The 17,888-nt window shown below is 46.0% G+C and overlaps 2 protein-coding genes across 2 annotated transcripts; one reads left to right on the top strand and one right to left on the bottom strand.

The window, feature by feature from the left end:
- Positions 1 to 2,947: 2,947 nt before the first annotated feature.
- LOC136498202 (protein ASPARTIC PROTEASE IN GUARD CELL 2-like) lies at positions 2,948 to 5,353 on the top strand. The gene has a single exon (XM_066494155.1). The coding sequence runs from the start codon at positions 3,500 to 3,502 to the stop codon at positions 4,919 to 4,921; it is 1,422 nt and encodes a 473-aa protein (XP_066350252.1). The 5' UTR covers positions 2,948 to 3,499; the 3' UTR covers positions 4,922 to 5,353.
- Positions 5,354 to 6,453: 1,100 nt separating this feature from the next.
- On the bottom strand, positions 6,454 to 13,759 carry LOC136496944 (probable protein arginine N-methyltransferase 6.1). The gene is made up of 13 exons (XM_066492726.1): positions 13,409 to 13,759; positions 13,188 to 13,253; positions 13,028 to 13,096; positions 12,460 to 12,495; positions 10,621 to 10,686; positions 10,166 to 10,234; positions 9,998 to 10,075; positions 9,636 to 9,714; positions 9,421 to 9,515; positions 9,202 to 9,286; positions 7,789 to 7,967; positions 7,563 to 7,681; positions 6,454 to 6,925 (listed from the first exon to the last, which is right to left on the bottom strand). The coding sequence occupies exons 1-13, from the start codon at positions 13,592 to 13,594 to the stop codon at positions 6,883 to 6,885; spliced, it is 1,170 nt and encodes a 389-aa protein (XP_066348823.1). The 5' UTR covers positions 13,595 to 13,759; the 3' UTR covers positions 6,454 to 6,882.
- Positions 13,760 to 17,888: the final 4,129 nt, after the last annotated feature.

Here is a 17,888-nt window from a genome sequence, read left to right as displayed (position 1 = left end):
CATGTTTTAGTATATCAAATTTGACCAATTATAGATAAAAATGTATAAATATTTATAATATCAAATAAATACCATTAGATTAGTTACAAAATGTATTTTCATAATAAATTGATTTGGAGCCATAAATGTGAATACTATTTACTAAAAACTTGGTCAAACATGAAGTACTTAAACTAGCACCTATAGTTATATCTTTTGGGGACAGAGGTAGTAATAAGCAGCCAAGTAGTAGCAGCTTGTGTAGTACGCTAATTATAGAAAAACGAGACATGCATATTTATGATTAACCTCTGGATACCTGGTTCCTACACTACAAAAACGATTGTCAGGTTTGCAGTTTCATACTAGTCCATCCCTGCCTTCCAGTCAAAACATGGTGATCTCATTAGAGACTACAGAAACAGTAGACTGTCAATTTCTTCCGTACAGGTTAGCAATATGAGTTCTACTACTTTCTGGTAGTATATGTAGGCTAGCTTTTGGTGGCCGGGCATATGCACGCTTGCAGGTGATTGCAGACATTACTAAAGTATTGCAGCACTAGTGACAAGAGACAGCAAATCATACGCTAATCTTTCAGGAATGAACTGCCAACCTAGCGTTCAACACTTGAACTAACTCGATCGAGCTAGCTAGCTAGCTACCCTTTTTTTTCATTTCCTTTTTTTTTTTTGTTTTGGTTCAGTGGCCGGTGGTGACTGGTGAGCACGCCATTTTGAATTGGCCGCAAAGGGGATGGAAAGGATTTTAAAGGACGAAAGGACAGCCGACTCAGATGTCATGTTTCACCCAATGACATGTGTTTGCACTGCGTGGCCGCCGGTCCCCCCCTCCTGCAAGTTGAGGCTGCATTAGCATGCCCATTTCTCTAACCAAAAGAAGCTTGGCTTTCTAACTCATCCCACTCAGTGTCAAATAATAATTAGTCTGTAAAAGATTACAATGATTGTAACTTTCTTCATGTAATCAAGATGATCTCTGCACTGCATGCGTTTTGTTTCTAGATGATAGATAGATAGATCTATTTAGTACTACTTGAAAGTTTTTGCATGCATATATAGGGACATCATTATGCTGTAATAACGACATTAGATTATGTAGAGTAGTGTGCATATAGCTTGGAAGTGTTAGCTTAATTAGGCTATATATACTTGAGGCTATGTTTATGTTATTTTTCTAGTGAGCTCATGTTGTTCACAAGCAAGTGCCTTGTGTGGGCTGGGTAATATTCCTTTTTCACCAAATATATATCTTCTACTATATATGGTGAAACCGTGAAATAAAGCGCAGTTCCAACTTGAGCTGAGGTTCCAAATTATATAAAGAAAGAATTTATATGTTGATCTCTATGCATGCTGGTCAAGTTGGAGTTTCATCAGCATCGATCAAGAACCCGAGTCTTTACACGTAGAGAGAGAGAGAGAGAGAGAGAGAGAGAGAGAGAGAGATGTGTGCAGTGATCAACATGACCAAACTGATCGATCGTGCAAAGATTGGAGCTTTATTTATGTGTGGTCCCTGCATACCTTTGGTAACAAGAAGGCCAGCAATACATTTGTTGATAGCTACTGCACATCAAAAACATATGGCGGGCATGGTACGATCCTCGTCACCACAGGTACCGATTGGCAAGATCTTGTAGATTCCTTCTTTGGAGTCTAGGTTCAATTCACTGTACCGGAGTGTTTTGCTGGCAGACATATACGTAGATACTTGTGTGTTAACAGTACTAAATATGCCTTGCATACTTTTTTTTTCTCGAACGTGCATTGGCACGGAATTCATTAAGCAGAGGAGATTGTTCAAATTTAAGCTACAGAAATAAGCAGCAGTAATCCAGTGATTACTGAGGCTCTACGGCCCTACGGCAGCACGTGAACGTGATTTACAGCTTAACAAATTTGCAACAGGGGGGTTACCATCCTACAGCAGCGCAAGCAAAGACAACAGATGCTTGAAACCTGCTAGACACCACTCATCGGCCTCCTCCTGGATCTTGCGAGCTAAGTTGCCCGGTGAAGTGGGGTTTCCGTCAAAAGTCCTGGTGTTCCTAGCTCTCTTTCCAAAGTGGCCAGCCAATAAGAAAGAATAGAGAATCAAACCCCTTCCGCACTTGTTTCTGAAGCAACTTCCTGCTGCGCAGCCACCACACAAGAACATCCTCTTCCTGGACGGTGATAACATCATCTAGGTGAAGCTTGTTGAGTATGATTCATGTACCAGACCTCTCTGCTATAGACGCAGCCGATGATGATGTGGTGCATAGTCTCCGGAAGTTGGTCGCAGAAGATACAGCTGCTAGAGTCCTGAAGGCCATGCTTGTATGCCTTGCATACTTGTTCTACACAGAGTGGAAATATAATTAGCAAAAAGCTCTTAAACATCTCTGATCATCATTATTTGTTCAGCACTGCTCAATAAGAGCAAGGCTAATAATATAGTTAGCTCTTCACTATTAATACATGGTTCACTTGTCTCTCTCAAAAAGTTTCTCGGTTCTTGTGTCTAAGCTAGTAAGCTTACAGCCCACTTCTCTTCTCTCTCCTCCACCTCAGCATTCAGTTTGCTTACAGCCTGCTATTATACTTGCTCTAAGTATATCTAATTAACTGGCTCTGAGAAAATTAAAGAAGTAGCAGCATGAAAGATAGTAAAGGACAAGATCGAATCTATTAGCAAAAGACATTTTTATTCAAGGAAAAGCTAAGGAGGGAAAGTGGCACCTTAATAAAGGACTCAAAATGCCAAAAACTGACAAATCTGAATCATGTTGCCTCGCTATCCCCCTGACTCTGATCCAACTTCACTTCCAAGCACGCACATGCATGTTAATAAACAGTATCTTGGCTTTAGTCGTGAATTATGCATGACTACTGTTCAACAAAACATGTTCTTCAGATATATTTAAAGGGAGAATTGCATAAAATTAAGTTTTCCCACTTCAAAATCAAAGTTTATACGAAAGATTGTAGAAGCCAACTCATATGTCACTTGGACTTGGACGTCCAATTTATGAGGACTTTGGTATAAAGAACACGGCAAGCGCTCTAGGATGGGCAAAACATGCTTAGTTTATGTATTGTGGGGTAGTTTTTGCAACAAAACTTGGCATGGGGTGGACCTTTACAATAAACAGCTTATATGGTGAAATCTCAACTAAAGTCTGCTATGGTGTGATTTTCTTTTTTTCAATTTTAAATGAGTAAATTGTGAGGAGAAGAAAGGCCGTAAGTGGGCAAGCATGCATGTAGGACTAGGAACACACACCTATGCTGCTGCACTTCTTGTGCACCAACCACACCATTTGCTTCTGCGACTACTGCAGGTACACTGCCGCTGCACTACAGAGCAGGTGCAAATGACAACTTGTGGACAAGAGTAGCGTAGAAGCTATCTGTGCGTGACACGCATGGCATGAGCAGGCACAGATAAATCCACCCCCTCATTCATCCAACCTCACTTCGCAGTGGAAGCGCGAAGCAGCTAGACAAAAAGAGCCATGCACGCCGCGGCCACCAAGCTTCTCCTCGTCTTCCTCTTCACATCCATGGTCATCATTTCCCATGCATCATCCCTACGCTTCCACTACATCAACCGTCACAACTTCACCACCAAGACGAGAACCTCCCCTTCCTCCCCGTCGTCGTCGTCTTCTTCCCACGGCAGCCGCGACCGCCGCCCTTCGTTCGCATTAGTGCGCCGCGACGCAGTCACCGGCTCGACGTACCCCTCGCGTCGCCACGCGGTGCTCGACCTCGTGGCCCGTGACAATGCACGCGCCGAGTACCTCGCGAGCCGCCTGTCCCCGGCGTACCAGCCGACGGACTTCTTCGGCTCGGAGTCGAAGGTGGTGTCGGGGCTCGACGAGGGCAGCGGCGAGTACTTCGTCCGCGTCGGGATCGGCTCGCCGCCCACGGAGCAGTACCTCGTGGTGGACTCCGGCAGCGACGTCATCTGGGTGCAGTGCAAGCCGTGCCTGGAGTGCTACGCGCAGGCGGACCCGCTCTTTGACCCCGCCACGTCGGCGACCTTCTCCGGCGTGTCGTGCGGGTCGGCCATCTGCCGGACGCTGCGCACCTCCGGGTGCGGCGACTCGGGCGGCTGCGAGTACGAGGTGTCCTACGGGGACGGGTCGTACACCAAGGGCGCGCTCGCGCTGGAGACGCTCACGCTGGGCGGCACGGCGGTGGAGGGCGTCGCCATCGGCTGCGGCCACCGCAACCGCGGCCTCTTCGTCGGGGCGGCGGGGCTGCTGGGCCTCGGCTGGGGCCCCATGTCGCTGGTCGGGCAACTCGGCGGCGCGGCCGGCGGCGCGTTCAGCTACTGCCTCGCGAGCCGCGGCGGCTCTGGTGGCGCCGACAACGACGCCGGGTCACTGGTGCTCGGGCGGAGCGAGGCGGTGCCGGAGGGCGCCGTGTGGGTGCCGCTCGTGCGCAACCCGCAGGCCCCGAGCTTCTACTACGTCGGCGTGTCGGGGATCGGTGTCGGCGACGAGAGGCTGCCGCTGCAGGACGGCCTGTTCCAGCTGACAGAGGACGGCACCGGCGGAGTGGTGATGGACACGGGCACGGCCGTGACGCGGCTGCCGCAGGAGGGGTACGCGGCGCTGCGCGACGCGTTTGTGGGCGCCGTGGGCGCGCTCCCGCGCGCGCCGGGCGTGTCGCTGCTGGACACGTGCTACGACCTGAGCGGGTACACCAGCGTGCGCGTGCCCACCGTGTCCTTCTACTTCGACGGCGCCGCCACGCTGACACTGCCGGCGAGGAACCTGCTGCTGGAGGTGGACGGCGGCATATATTGCCTAGCGTTCGCGCCGTCGTCGTCGGGCCTGTCCATCTTGGGGAATATACAACAGGAAGGGATCCAGATCACCGTCGACTCGGCCAATGGATACATTGGTTTTGGACCCGCCACCTGCTAGATCAACGTGTCAGTAGTTCTCAAAAAGTTTCTCAAAAAATGTTACAGTAGCCATCACATCGAATCTTACGATATGTGCATGGAGCATTAAACGTAGACGAAAAAAACTAATTATACAATTTGGTTGGAAGTTACCGTAGCCAGATTCCAAAAAAATCACGAACTAAACACGCACTTAAACGCAAGCTTACTTTGCCTAGTGGCGGGCGTACACATGCATGCGTTGCGTTTTAAACGTAGGCATACGGGATGAGAATGTATTGGTACACAAGTACGGAAGTACCCCTAGTAGTACGTAAATAGAGGTAACAGAGAGTGTGTCAAGAAGAAAAATGTCTTTCCTTTGTGTTAGGAAAGGTCCTGACTCCTGAAGTTTGGAATGTTGTTGAGACGTTTCAGCCAGGTGTTCGTTTGTTGGTTTCAACCAGGCTTATTCAATCAGTCAACAATGTTTTTCTCAAAAAAAAAAATTCAGCATTAACCAGCACAAATCAGCACCAGCACCAGTACCGACCAGCAAACACGCAACTTGAGTTCAGCATTTGACCTGCACGCACCGGCTCACCTTCCAAGGCAGTGTGTAGCCATGCCACCGAGATGCCTGTCCAGCACCATGATCGGTGTCGTGCGCCTGCACTGAAACCGTGGTTGATGGTCTCTGCAGAGGGGAAAATGAACATTTTCGCTTTGTGCAAGGCTGCGATGGGATGTCATGAACACGTTCACTTCTGTGGAAGGAGCCAAAGGATGCAATGCGATGAACATGTTTCACTTGGCTTGTGCAACAGTGCCAGGGACCAATAATGCGGCTTGCGGATATGTATGACCCCCACATTTCTCCCTTAGGCCTCGTTCGTTTTCTACAGAATGAGCCATTCCACGCCCGGAATAATCCCGACATTATATAATTTTGTGAAAGAATGGCCCGACTGGGAAGGATTCCAAAGAAACCGAACGGGGCCTTAACATTATATGAATGTTTCAACGGAAACATATTGGAAAAACATCATAAAGTACGGCCAGTTTCAGCCACATGCAGGATTCCATTTTCCAAAGCAATCTGGAACTGGCACTGCACTGGGGACAGTTACGCCTGCTATTTTCTGTTAACATCATGCACACCTAATCTGTGTTTTACTGCAGCAAAAAGGAGCAGTAAGAGATTCACTTGACAGACAAACTTCACTCGCAATTGGACAACACTATCAACAAAGTCTCCCCTTTCTGCAGGCTTTCCCACCATGACTAAGAAAAGGCTGGCTTGTTTGTCCCCCTACCTAAATTTTAGTCCATGTCACATTAATGTTTAAACACATGTATGAAGTATTAAATATAGACTAATTATAAAACTAAATGCACATGTTGAGACTAATTTACGAGACGATTTTTTAAACCTAATTAGTCCATTATTTGACAATGTAGTGCTACAGTAACATATGCTGATGACGGACTAATTAGACTTAATAAATTCGTCTCGTGGATTACTGAGAACTTTTATAATTTATTTTATTATTACTATCCGAACACTCGATGTGACAACCCTAAACTTTAGTCCCTGAATTCAAACACCCAAAGAAAAGGCTCAATAATCAATGTCTCAGCAGTTAAAAGTATCCTTTTTGGTCGACGAGGAAAAACTGGTTATCTCAGTTTATCCCACCATTTTCTACTTTATCCTTCTCTCATCTCATCCCAAACTCCTAGACTGCGAGACTGAGGCATGATCACAGCGTGCGGATGCAAAATCAACTACTAGTCTATACTCTATAGAATAAGAAAAAGTACAATTACTGAAATCCTGCCTTCATATTAGACGAAAAATTTGCATAAATAGTAAAAACTCTGCTTCCATTAAAGAAATCTGAAATCCTGTCTTCAGCACCTCACTGCCAATGCCCTTTTGCAAGTTGTATGATCTTTGGCAGGGAACTCCAGCCACTATAAAAGTATAAAAACACCAGTTCATCGCATGGCGCAGTCCTTCACCAATGTCTGTCCTCCTGTGCTGTTGTACCAAGACGAGAGCATAAGGGAGTGAAGCAAGAGTTCTAATTGATCTATAACCAAGATACAAAGGTTATGTGCAGATTATTCATATCTTAATGCAAAACTAGTGTTAAAAAGTGTGATATCAATATACAGTGCAGCACAAGTGGTGTGAATGCAAACTTGATAGTAGCAAACTTCTTCACGTCCTCTATAACACATGACAGCAAATTGCTAGATCGATGCATGGACATTTTGGATCAAATCGTGGTTCATTCTGAGACTTCGACCTATCCTGTTCCCAAACTAAACCATACATGTGGCATGAACAATGACTGGAAGGACTTACTGATTGACTTTTCCTATGTCCCAAAACATTGGAACTTCCTAAACATGCATGAATGCTCCATGGATTAGGCAGCTTATGTCACTGTTCATCCTTGCAACTCTATGCCTATATGGAATGCTAGACTGGCAATAGACAACTTCGGAACAGGATTACATGCTACCCATTGTGATAAACCACACCCAAACTGTATCCATGATAAAAAAAAAATCAGACAGTGACAGTTTTACTGAGCAACTATTGCTATAAACAACATTCAAGCAGCAGCATAACTTGGATGGAACTACCGTAGTATGACAGAGGAACTTACGTGCACTCTAGATGAATATTCAGAAAACGTGGGTTCTCCTCGCTCTGGGACACTGTTACAGAACCTTCTATAATTTGGTCCTGCTTCACCTCTATAGGATCTGGGAAATACAAAATAGTCTGCAGAAGATGACCCAAGATCAATATTATTACTCTAAAAGAACAAGAAAACTGAAATAAGTTCTTTCGTGATGGAAAACGGAAAAAGCCATTATTACAAATCAAACCTGTTGCCAATGGGTTGGCTCATCCTCTGGGGCTGTGGACAAAACTGTATCTTCTGATGATCGTCTCCTTTTCTTCTGAATAATCTCAAGTGGATCCAAATTGGAAGGAAAATTATGAGAGGACTCTGCAGGCCCATTGAACTCCACCTCAAACCAGAAACCAAAGCCATGAATAGGAGCTTCACACAGGCAAAATAGAAATTTTAGACTTCTTATTCAGGAACTTATATAAGACATTTATCATGTGAATTTAGTAGAAAAATAATAATCCTAGACTCCGCATATTTTTGCAAGTAGAGTAAACAAGTACAACTGCAAACTTTAGATTGAACTGAAAGAAACAATTAATGATCATAAGCAAAAGGGAGAAATGGTGCCATCTCAATTTCCTGTATAGATCAATTCTAGTTCTTTTGTCTATGGTTAACAATCAGACATCAGTTGGTACAAATTTAAGTATTATTTTACTTAAAAGATAGATTAAGAAATTGTGCATCTACTTGGCACAGGCTTATAAGAATGCTACGTAAATAAAGGCATAGCAGAAGGTTGCTGATGTCTCCTATAGTTTATTTAAGTCTTAGATGAAGGGGGATGCAAATAAACGGTCTACAAAATGATATGGAAATTAATCTATTCAACTTTAACAACTGCTGTCATTGTAGGACCGAATATTGGTGAGAACGGACCAAGTAACATAATAAAAATAGCAGACAGAAATTAGGCTTTAAAAGAGTTGACAACATAATATATAGTGCATAGAGACTAACTAATTTAGTATAATTAATGAGCAAACAGTGTTTGTAATAGGTGTTAACTCAACTAATGGCAAAATACCATTGCCAACATAGAACAAACTAAGAGTGGGGCATGGGAAAACTATCACCAATCGCAGTATGATAAAGATCAACCCACATTTTTTTGTTTCGCAGCTAAAGTCATAAGTGATAACAAATATCGTTACCAAACAGTTGACATTGTATGAGTTTTACCTATGGTTTAACTTTATATTTACAGAAAAGCAGTTTAAACAGAATCTAAAAGCATGCTACAGCTGAGTAGTTGACAAACCAGCTTAGTTCCCTATATATAATAATTGAAAAAACTACATTAGTGAAATAGCCCTGCACCGCCCACTAAGTGAACCATCTTAATTCTCTTTAAGGGATTTGCCAAATTGGCCAATATTGCTCCTAAAAGCCCGTGATAGAAAGGAGCACGTGTGAACGTCGATACATTAGTTTTAAAAATAGAAAAGATGCCATGTATTACAAGGATTCATGCCACTCAGCATTAGGTAACATATCACAGTCCTTGAAAAAAAACAGATAGTATCATACTATAATACAGAGAAGTTAACATAGCAAATTCAGAAGACAGGATAGAGATTATGATTGAAGTCACAGAATTCACCTAACATCATTGACGAAACTTTGTATTTCGTGGTGATAGATTTGAATTCCTCAGCTGTAAAATTATAGCAATCGATGTGCTTGAACTGTACACAGTGTGCACCCCAGGGCATACAGAACGGGACAAATGCAATTAGAGTTCAATCACAAAAGGCTGTAATGAGTAAATATGATTATTGCTCGACATTTTATGATTCAGAAAAGCTTTCCCAAGACTCACCACAGCTGGCCAACTTATAACGTTCTCTCCGCCAATTGTTTCAATGGAAGGTTCCTCAGATGTAAACTTTTTGGCAAGTGGCACAAGAGCAGACACTGCAGCAGAAAAGGTTTATGATCAAAATATAGCATCAGAAGCCACCATACAAGATCTGAGTATCTGACAGCACCCACAATGCATACTGAAACTCTAGAATAGATAGGGCAGTAGCTTACTGTTTATGCCATAGACATCATGCCAGAAATCAACACTGCCTTCGTATCTCTCGGGATTTGTTATGGGAGCCATGAAGAGCTATGGGAAAGGATCATGGACAAGTATTCAGCTTTGGACAATGATATATCATAAACCATTGGTTCTCATTCCATAAAATGGTAAATCAAGATTTTGAGCCAGAAACCATTAATGGCTCACACCACATGATATGGCCCTTATATTTGAAACATTTAGTATTTAGAGTTATCAGAGATATTACTTCTGCCTATGTAAACTAAAAATTAGTAAATGACTTGTACAAGCAAATAGATGAGGTACATCCTGTAAAAGCAGTGTAACATTTTTTGAGTGCTAATTATACCGTAGCATGAGAAGGAAGAATAAGACCCCCAGGCTTAAGCCATTTATCTCTTGCAAATAGGACGCTTGGCAGCATACTCTACAGGGAAAAAAAACAGAAGAATTTAGAACCGATAAAAGTAAGAGAACATTGAAATGCAATGAAAAGAAACAGCATTGAAATATAAACCTCATAGAGAAGCATATAGCCCATCCATTCTGATATTATCACATCAACCTTCTCCTCAAGGTCGACATCCTACACTGCCAGTTCAACAGCAACGAAAATATAATGCAGATCAAAAGCAAAAGTGTATGGAATAAAAAACATAAATGCATTTATACAATAGTGGTATTAATGAAGAAGAGCAAAAGTGTATGGAATAAAAAAACTAAATGCATTTATACAATAGTGGTATTAATGAAGAAGAGATTATGCCATACCAATATACAGAATAGAAAAGCTTGTTCTAAGCATGAAAAAGCAATATGCTCACTCCAAATGCAGATAAGAACAATTAAACGTAATAAAAAAAACTTGTTCTAAACATGAAAAAACAACAATGCCAAGTTACCAACACGACATCACATATTGAAGAATGCAATCAGCAGTAATTGAGAATAAACATAAAATGGTAACCTCACCTCAACACGTCCATGGATGACCACAACCTGATCAGTTAGGTTGTTTGCTTTTACAATTTCACGAGCCTGCATAGGAATTTAATCATTTTTTAATATGGAAATGATATTGCATTTCTAGAACAACCACCTTAAATTGGGCCATTTTAGACATATTAACAACAAACAACTTAACACCAAGCAGGCAAAATATCAGATGCAGAAAATACCTCCAAAAGGTGTCATACTATATGCAATGATCAATATGTTATTCATACCCATGCTCTCAACTCCCATATACGTGCTTGATTATATGAACTGGTAAATGATCATTCAAGGACCTCTTGACAAATTTAACTAAATGCTACTACCAAGTATGTAACTTTCCAAACATGTAGGGTGTGTTTAGTTAGGTGGCTAACTCCTAGCCTGGTTTCCTGGAGCCAAGATGAGCTTGTTTGGTTGGCTGTAGATGTGCGGGAGCCTGACTTCGGGGGGCCATCCGTACGGCCCTAGCCTGGCCAACAAAGAACGTGAGGGGCAGGCGTTTTTATGGAGCCTGGCTTGGCCAGGCCTCGCCCGTGCGTCTCCTCACCGCCCTTGCTCCTCACCGCCCGCCCCACCCGCCATGGACGCCAGGTCGGCCGGGCAGACCCCGCCCCAGCCCCCTCCTCACCGCCGTCGCCTCCCGCCATGGACGCTAGCTCGGCCTCGCCGCTCCTTCTCCGCGCCCCCAGTCTGCTCCTCCTATCTCCGCGGTCGACTCGAGGAGGACGACGGCGGTCCTCCTGCTGCTCCTCCGCGCCACTGCCTCGACGTCGCGCCTCCGCACCTGGGCCGCACACGCCCGGCCCTGCCACGGCGCCGCAGCCAGAGCCAGGCGCCCCCACACGGCACCTGTTTTGGCTCCTCACCGCGCGCCGCAGCCATGGACGCCCCGCACGGTCCACTCCTGTTCATCGAGCGCCGCAGCCAGAACAGAATCTTCGTCGCGCGCTGCAGCCATGGCGTCCTCACCACCTGCCATGGACGCCAGCTCGACGGAGCAGAGGCCGGCGTGACGGAGCTCCGCCAGCATCGGCACGGGCACCAGCCCCCGCCACCACCACCAGACCCGGCACTCGCGTCCTCACATCCTCAGCTCGGGTCCCCGGTGCTCGCGTCCCCGGCCATGGGCGGAGGAGGAGCAGAGCTTCCATCACGCTACTCTATCCCGGCGTCAAGATGCTCGATTGGGGCGGACGAGGAGAGGAGCAGAGTCCGTCTTGGTGGCCTCGTAGGCGTCCATGGATGACCGGCTCAAGCAAACGAGCACCACCAAAGAAGAGCTTCCTTTTCCTCTTCTTGAACCTCTGTTCTCGCAGCTGCTGTGTGCTAGTACAAAAAGAGTGAGCAAGCTCTGCTCTGCTCAAGCTCGAGGCTGGCAGCTAGCTTCACTTCACTAGAGTAGCTAGCTCACTTGGTGGAGAGGTGGAGCTCACCACGTGTTCGACAAATTGCCTCAAAGGGGGTGAAGTTCCCTGCCCAAAGAAGAGGTGACTCTATCCAAGCCAAACCAGCCAACCAAACACAACTAGATGCTAGCCAAGCTTAGATAGTGTAGGCAACCAAAAAAGTCCATGTTGGCTTGCTGGAGGCAGGCTCAGGCTAGCTGCTTATTTCCTAGCCAGGGTAGAAGGAAGCCAAGTAACCAAACACACCCGTATGTGTCAACTGAAACTATGTTCACATATTGGATAACTAACCAAATTGGATACCACAATGAGAACAGTACAAACATAAATTATAGACATCCACAATAGAGAAAAAGAAATAAAGCATACAAGTTAACATTAGAGCATATATTCAGAAGTGACATATTACCTGGACAGCAATTTCACTAGCTTCAATAGCATACACCTGAAAGAGTATACAAATAGGGAGGGGGCAAAATCAATGCTAATGTGCAGAATTAATAGGTTAGTGAAAACAAATCATTGCTAGATACAACTCTTATCAATATTTTCAGTTATCCCAGATTCCTGCCACTATCATCAGGGACAAACAGAAAAACAGAACTAATGTATGCTTAAAAGGAACAGGACACATACACTTAAACCGTTTCTACCTTTCCAATAGCACAAACAAAATATAAGCCGCATTTTACAACTTTTAGTGCTTTCAGTTAGAACATTCAATTGAATTAAGCTGCAAATTTGCAAGCAAAACTAAGTGTAACCTACATTTGGGTCCTAGTACATTGTAGTTGTAGGCTGTACAATGGAATTTGGAATGTTGACTGCTATGTTCCTTCAACTGATACAGAGTGTGATGTCAATTGTGTATTACATTACCTAAGCAACCAGAAGTCAATAACTACCAAAGTGCTCCAAGAAAAACACTATGCTTCTAAAATGAGCAGCTGTTGCCGCAAAACATTCCCATAGCTTACTCGCTTTGCACCAGCACGAGCACAGAACACAGAGAGTATTCCAGTCCCACACCCCACATCCAGCGCAACCTGCAAAATGTCAGAACCCGTCACTAAATTCAGATCTCTGAAAAAAAAGTGAAACACTTAGTACATCCTCAATTTGGCTAGCAGTTTTTACCTTCCCCTCGATAAATTTCTGGTGGCGCATGATCGCTGTGTGGTAAGCATCAGTCCTGACGCGGTCCTGCCAAAAGAAAAACGTCAACAGACGCCATTTCATCGAATCACTGCTCGGACTCAAAACGCGGCGCCAACGAAGTCGACAGGCTGCGCTACTTAGGGTTTAGGAGGGGTTTAGGGTACGCAGCTGCGGATGCGAGCATATGCGCAGCGGCTTACCTTGATCATAGCCTCGTGGATGCCGAGGTGGGAGTAGGACTGGAAGTAGATGCGGTCGTGCTCCTCCAGCGGAGCCGCCGCCCCTACCCCCGCTGCCGCGGAATCTCCTGAGGCGGCGGCGGCGGCGGAGAGGCGCGGGCGGGGCCGCCCTAGGGCGGAGTGGCCGTTGAGGTGCGACGGCAGCATGGCGAAATGGTGAGGAGGGCAGAGAGGCGAGGGAGATTGGAGTGGAGATTTCTGAGCGGAATCGGAACGTGCTCTCGGCTCTGCTCTCCTCAACGGTGAACGGTCCGGGGGCCGGGGCTCCGGCCGTTCGGCTCCCTGCGCCGAAGGCCGAACTTGATTTGCTGTGCCTTGCCCGGGTGGTTTTTCGGATTTCGGAAGCAGGCTTTTTGGCTGACAAATTGAAATCCACGTCACCCAATAACGATACTGTACAAATATGTTTCACGATGAATCTAATAATGCCTACTTAGCATGATAAATATTACTATTTTTTATATAAATTTGATCAAGCTTGATAAGCTTTAACATTGCATTATTCTACGATTGCATTCTTTTAAGTACACATCGACCAGTATAATACGTGGTTTCTAAATAAATCCAATAGTAATCAAACTTGTGTTATAATCATTTATGTATTGATGATCGAGTTGGGAGTGTTCAATGTTTGAGGAAGTTGTTTTTGGTGCACGCCAAATTCATTAGTGGTTTGGTAGAGAACGAGTTAGCGAATAAGCTAAAAACAAACAAATATAAATCATTTGTTTAAAAATTATTTACGATAACAGGAAATAAGTTTTATCATAGAAAGTGTACAAAACTACCATATACGGACAGGGTAAGAAATAAAAAAATATATCTTTAATGGCTACTTGGAAGATGAAGCGGAGACGGAGACGCTGGTGACCAACACGGGACATGCTTCTCTCTCCTCACGCAAAAAAAAATAGAGCGAGGAACAACCCATGACTCTCTCATATGCCGACACGCGCGGTGAAACCTCTTATTTGGCTAAAAAATTGAAATTCACACCACTTGGTATGTTTGTAGTGTGATTTTAATAGATAACCTTATTACTTGTTTTTATGTTAAACGTGACATGACTGTTAGAGAGGACAACCGATGACGACAATATCATTTGCTTATATTTCTTTTCAATTACATGTTTTATATAATTTTGTATTTTTGTTAGGTTTGTTTTAACTTGTTTTACTTTATAAGTTTCCCATGTTATTTTGAGTTTGGTAGGAACAAGTGTGTATATGAACTTTAGCTTTTCTCGAGCTATGAAAAAACATTTAGGGACCGTTTGGATTCTTTTATTTTAGAGGAATTGAAATTTACATAATGGATTAGATTATTTGGCTTGGAATTTGACATTCTATAACATTTTCAAGCTCATAAATAAGTCTATCTCAAATTCATAGCGTGGGAGATGGAAATGGATTCTATAGATCGCTATGCTATAATTCTATTCTCCTACTTATAACACATTCTTCAACTCACTTTCCTACAATAGAAATACAACATATAAGGATGTCCCTTATATGTCCAACAATAAATATACAAATATATTCCAGATATAACTATATTAGCTTAATTAATCTATGTCTAAATTATAATTATTAAAATGAATTCAATTCCACTTATCCAAACGGGCCCTTATATTTTCCTATTGCTTTGACGTTAGTGTTGTTGAAAAGTATAGGATGAAACAAGATGCGTTGTTAGTTAATATTGAGTTAAAAGAGATAAAACCCCTCAAGGAATCAAACAAAACATATTACTTTAGCTAATACACCAGTTAACAACGCAACATGATTGCACTTGATTGGGATTGATACATGTCTCTGCCAACACTCCCATACCAGAGTGTCGGGTACCATAAAAAGGGGTCCCCTAAGCAAAAACCAAAAAATCGCTTAGACCCTGTAAAAATCGAAGCCAAGAGACAACCACCGGCAAACTCCCACCTTATCCGAGGCTCAGCTGGGTCGCTCGGCCCACCTTGAATAAAATCTGGGCCCACCCGAAGCGGGCTCGGCCCAAAATGAAACCATAAGGCCTCGGACGGGGTACCGATTCTCCGTCTCGCTCGAGGCCCCGCACGTAAGGCCTCGGACGGGGTACCAATTCTCTGTCTCGCTCGAGGCCCCGCATGTAAGGCCTCGAACGAGGTGTCGATTCTCCTCCTCGCTTGAGGCCGGCTCGGCGACAACCCCGTCGCCTCCGCCTCGACTGATTTCCCTAATAGAACATCACGTCCAACTAACGCGACCAACCACTCCCACGACGTCAGCCAAACGACGGCTCGACACAGCGGAGTGATCGACGAGATGGGAGTCGCATCAACGCCATGCCGTCCGAGACGGAACGGGGAAGGGATTACCAGCCGCTGTGCTCAGCACTGTGCCCACGACTAACACCTATGCGGCACTGTGCTGCCTAACCCCACCTGCTCTAAGGACGACGCGGCGTGGAGAGTCAAGTCCGGGTCCCTGTAGCCTTGGAATCAACGTACAAAGACCAACTGCTCCCTTCGAGCCTCGGCTATCCGCTTTGGGGTCCCTATAGCCTCGGGACTCGCGCCCACCGAGCCCCCCACAATGGTTCAGCCTCGGCACCAACTAGGCCTCGGCTCTCTATGTTGTCAACGTACAGCGACCGACACGTCGTTCAGAGTATGTGTCATACCCTGCGTCAAGCCATCACAGGAGCTCCCACGTCGCACAGGATCGGGCGTGACCGGCGTGTCGCTCCAGTACACCGAGGACAAGACCGCTCCATCGACCATGCCGCCACAGTGACAAGCTATAGGGCTTGGACATACCGCCTCTGCTCACGAACGCCATGTAGCAAATCCGTGTACCGCCCCCGTGCCTCCCTTCGACTATAAAAGGGAGTGATCAGGGCCGCTTATAGAGAAAGAGGAACTCACGAAACATAGACGGACTCACGAGATAGACGAAACACAGAGGCACGCACACATGTAGACATCGCTCAGATAGACACACACGCGCAAGCAACGCGCAACACTCTGTAATACGCACGCTCCCTCGCTGCAAGAGATCAACATCTCAAACAACCCACGCCGCTCCACGCAGAGACCTAGGACTAGCTCCCTCTCTCGCCCAGCTTGTAAACCCCTACTATGAGCACCTCGGTGCAAGGAATACAAGATCGCTCTCTCAGATTAGACGTAGGGCACCTATTGTCTGAACTAGTATAAACCTTGTGTCTCTTTGCATCACCATCCGGGATTAGGGGCACGCAGTACACTTTTACTAGTTGGTTGAGGGCTCACTGGTCTAAAACACCGATAGTTGGCGCGCCAGGTAGGGGATCATACTGCGTGTCAGGTTCGTTATCCCAACAAGTTCCAGATGGCAGACCCCGTGCGACCACTGCGTCTCGGCACAGTGATCTGGTTTGGGAGCCTAGAGTTCATGTCTCTAGGACATGAGTATGATATGGTACTCCTCACATCCAGAGCCCCACCGACCGACGACGACATCATGCCCCAGTAGCCTAGGCATAGGCGGCGCCTAGGCCGTCGCTCTTGTCGCGCTCGCCAAGCACGGCATGGGCGGGACCACCCCAACACCGCGCAAGCTCAGGGCGATGCACCGCGCTCCACCGGCATCCCATAACCGGCTGCTGGTATAGAGTCCCTGGTTGGGGACCTATCTAGCTTAAGCCTGGGCAAGGGAAAGATGCTGATGGCACGCAGCGACGCCCCGTCATCAAGCTCTGCCTTGCCACCTCCTGAGGAGTCGACTCTAGTGGAGTGAAGCCCAACGATGGCGCCATCCTCGTACCCCTTCGGGTTGAGTAATGCCGCCGCCTATGCTTCCGCCTACGCTTCCGCTCACACGGAGGCCTCAGGATGCCACCAACGCTTCGCCCTCGACCACGATGCCACAACCTTAACTCACACCCACGCTGACTCCTCGGAGGAGGACAAGGCGTGGGCCAGAGTGGACTTCTCCGGACTTTGTGGCCCTGAAGCTATGCGCCGCTTCCTGGTCGCGAGCGACTACTGCTTCGGCTACTCTAACTCCGATGATGAAGGCACTTACGACCCCACTCGTGAGTGCTTCCATGTCAAGCTCGGGATGCCAAGCATGGGCAATGAGGATGAAGGGGCAGGTTCTCGCTCCCCACCCCCCGAGGGGGTGGGCGTCGTCGCACCTCCACGTGTCGAGCCTCGGGCAGCGCAGATCGAGAATGTTGCCCCCAAAGAACTTCGACGTCCGGACCTGGAGCAGCTCCGTGAGCTTCAGGCCAAGGTCGAACAAGACCGACTCCTTCTGTAGCAGCTCCGAGACACTCTCGAGCAAGAGCAGCGGGGTCGTGGTGATGATGGAGCAGCCCGACGGAGGGCTCATGACGTCAACCATCGCATCAACAATGACGAAGGGGACGATCAACCCCCTATCTTCCATCGTGCTAGCTAGAACATCGCGGCAGCAGCGAT

This window comes from Miscanthus floridulus, chromosome 12, assembly GCF_019320115.1.
Source record: "Miscanthus floridulus cultivar M001 chromosome 12, ASM1932011v1, whole genome shotgun sequence".
NCBI classification, from domain to species: domain Eukaryota; kingdom Viridiplantae; phylum Streptophyta; class Magnoliopsida; order Poales; family Poaceae; genus Miscanthus; species Miscanthus floridulus.
This window is presented reverse-complemented; position numbering and strand designations above follow the sequence as displayed.

What these genes read in the sequence shown, in the direction of transcription:
- LOC136498202 (XM_066494155.1), top strand. Translation starts at nt 3,500, where the DNA reads ATGCACGCCGCGGCCACCAAGCTTCTCCTCGTCTTCCTCTTCACATCC.
- LOC136496944 (XM_066492726.1), bottom strand. Translation starts at nt 13,594, where the DNA reads ATGCTGCCGTCGCACCTCAACGGCCACTCCGCCCTAGGGCGGCCCCGC. An exon ending in CTAGTGAAATTGCTGTCCAG is followed by an intron (nt 10,687 to 12,459) that starts GTAATATGTCAC and finishes ATTCCTATGCAG; the next exon opens with GCTCGTGAAATTGTAAAAGC. An exon ending in AGCCAACCCATTGGCAACAG is followed by an intron (nt 7,682 to 7,788) that starts GTTTGATTTGTA and finishes CATCTTCTGCAG; the next exon opens with ACTATTTTGTATTTCCCAGA.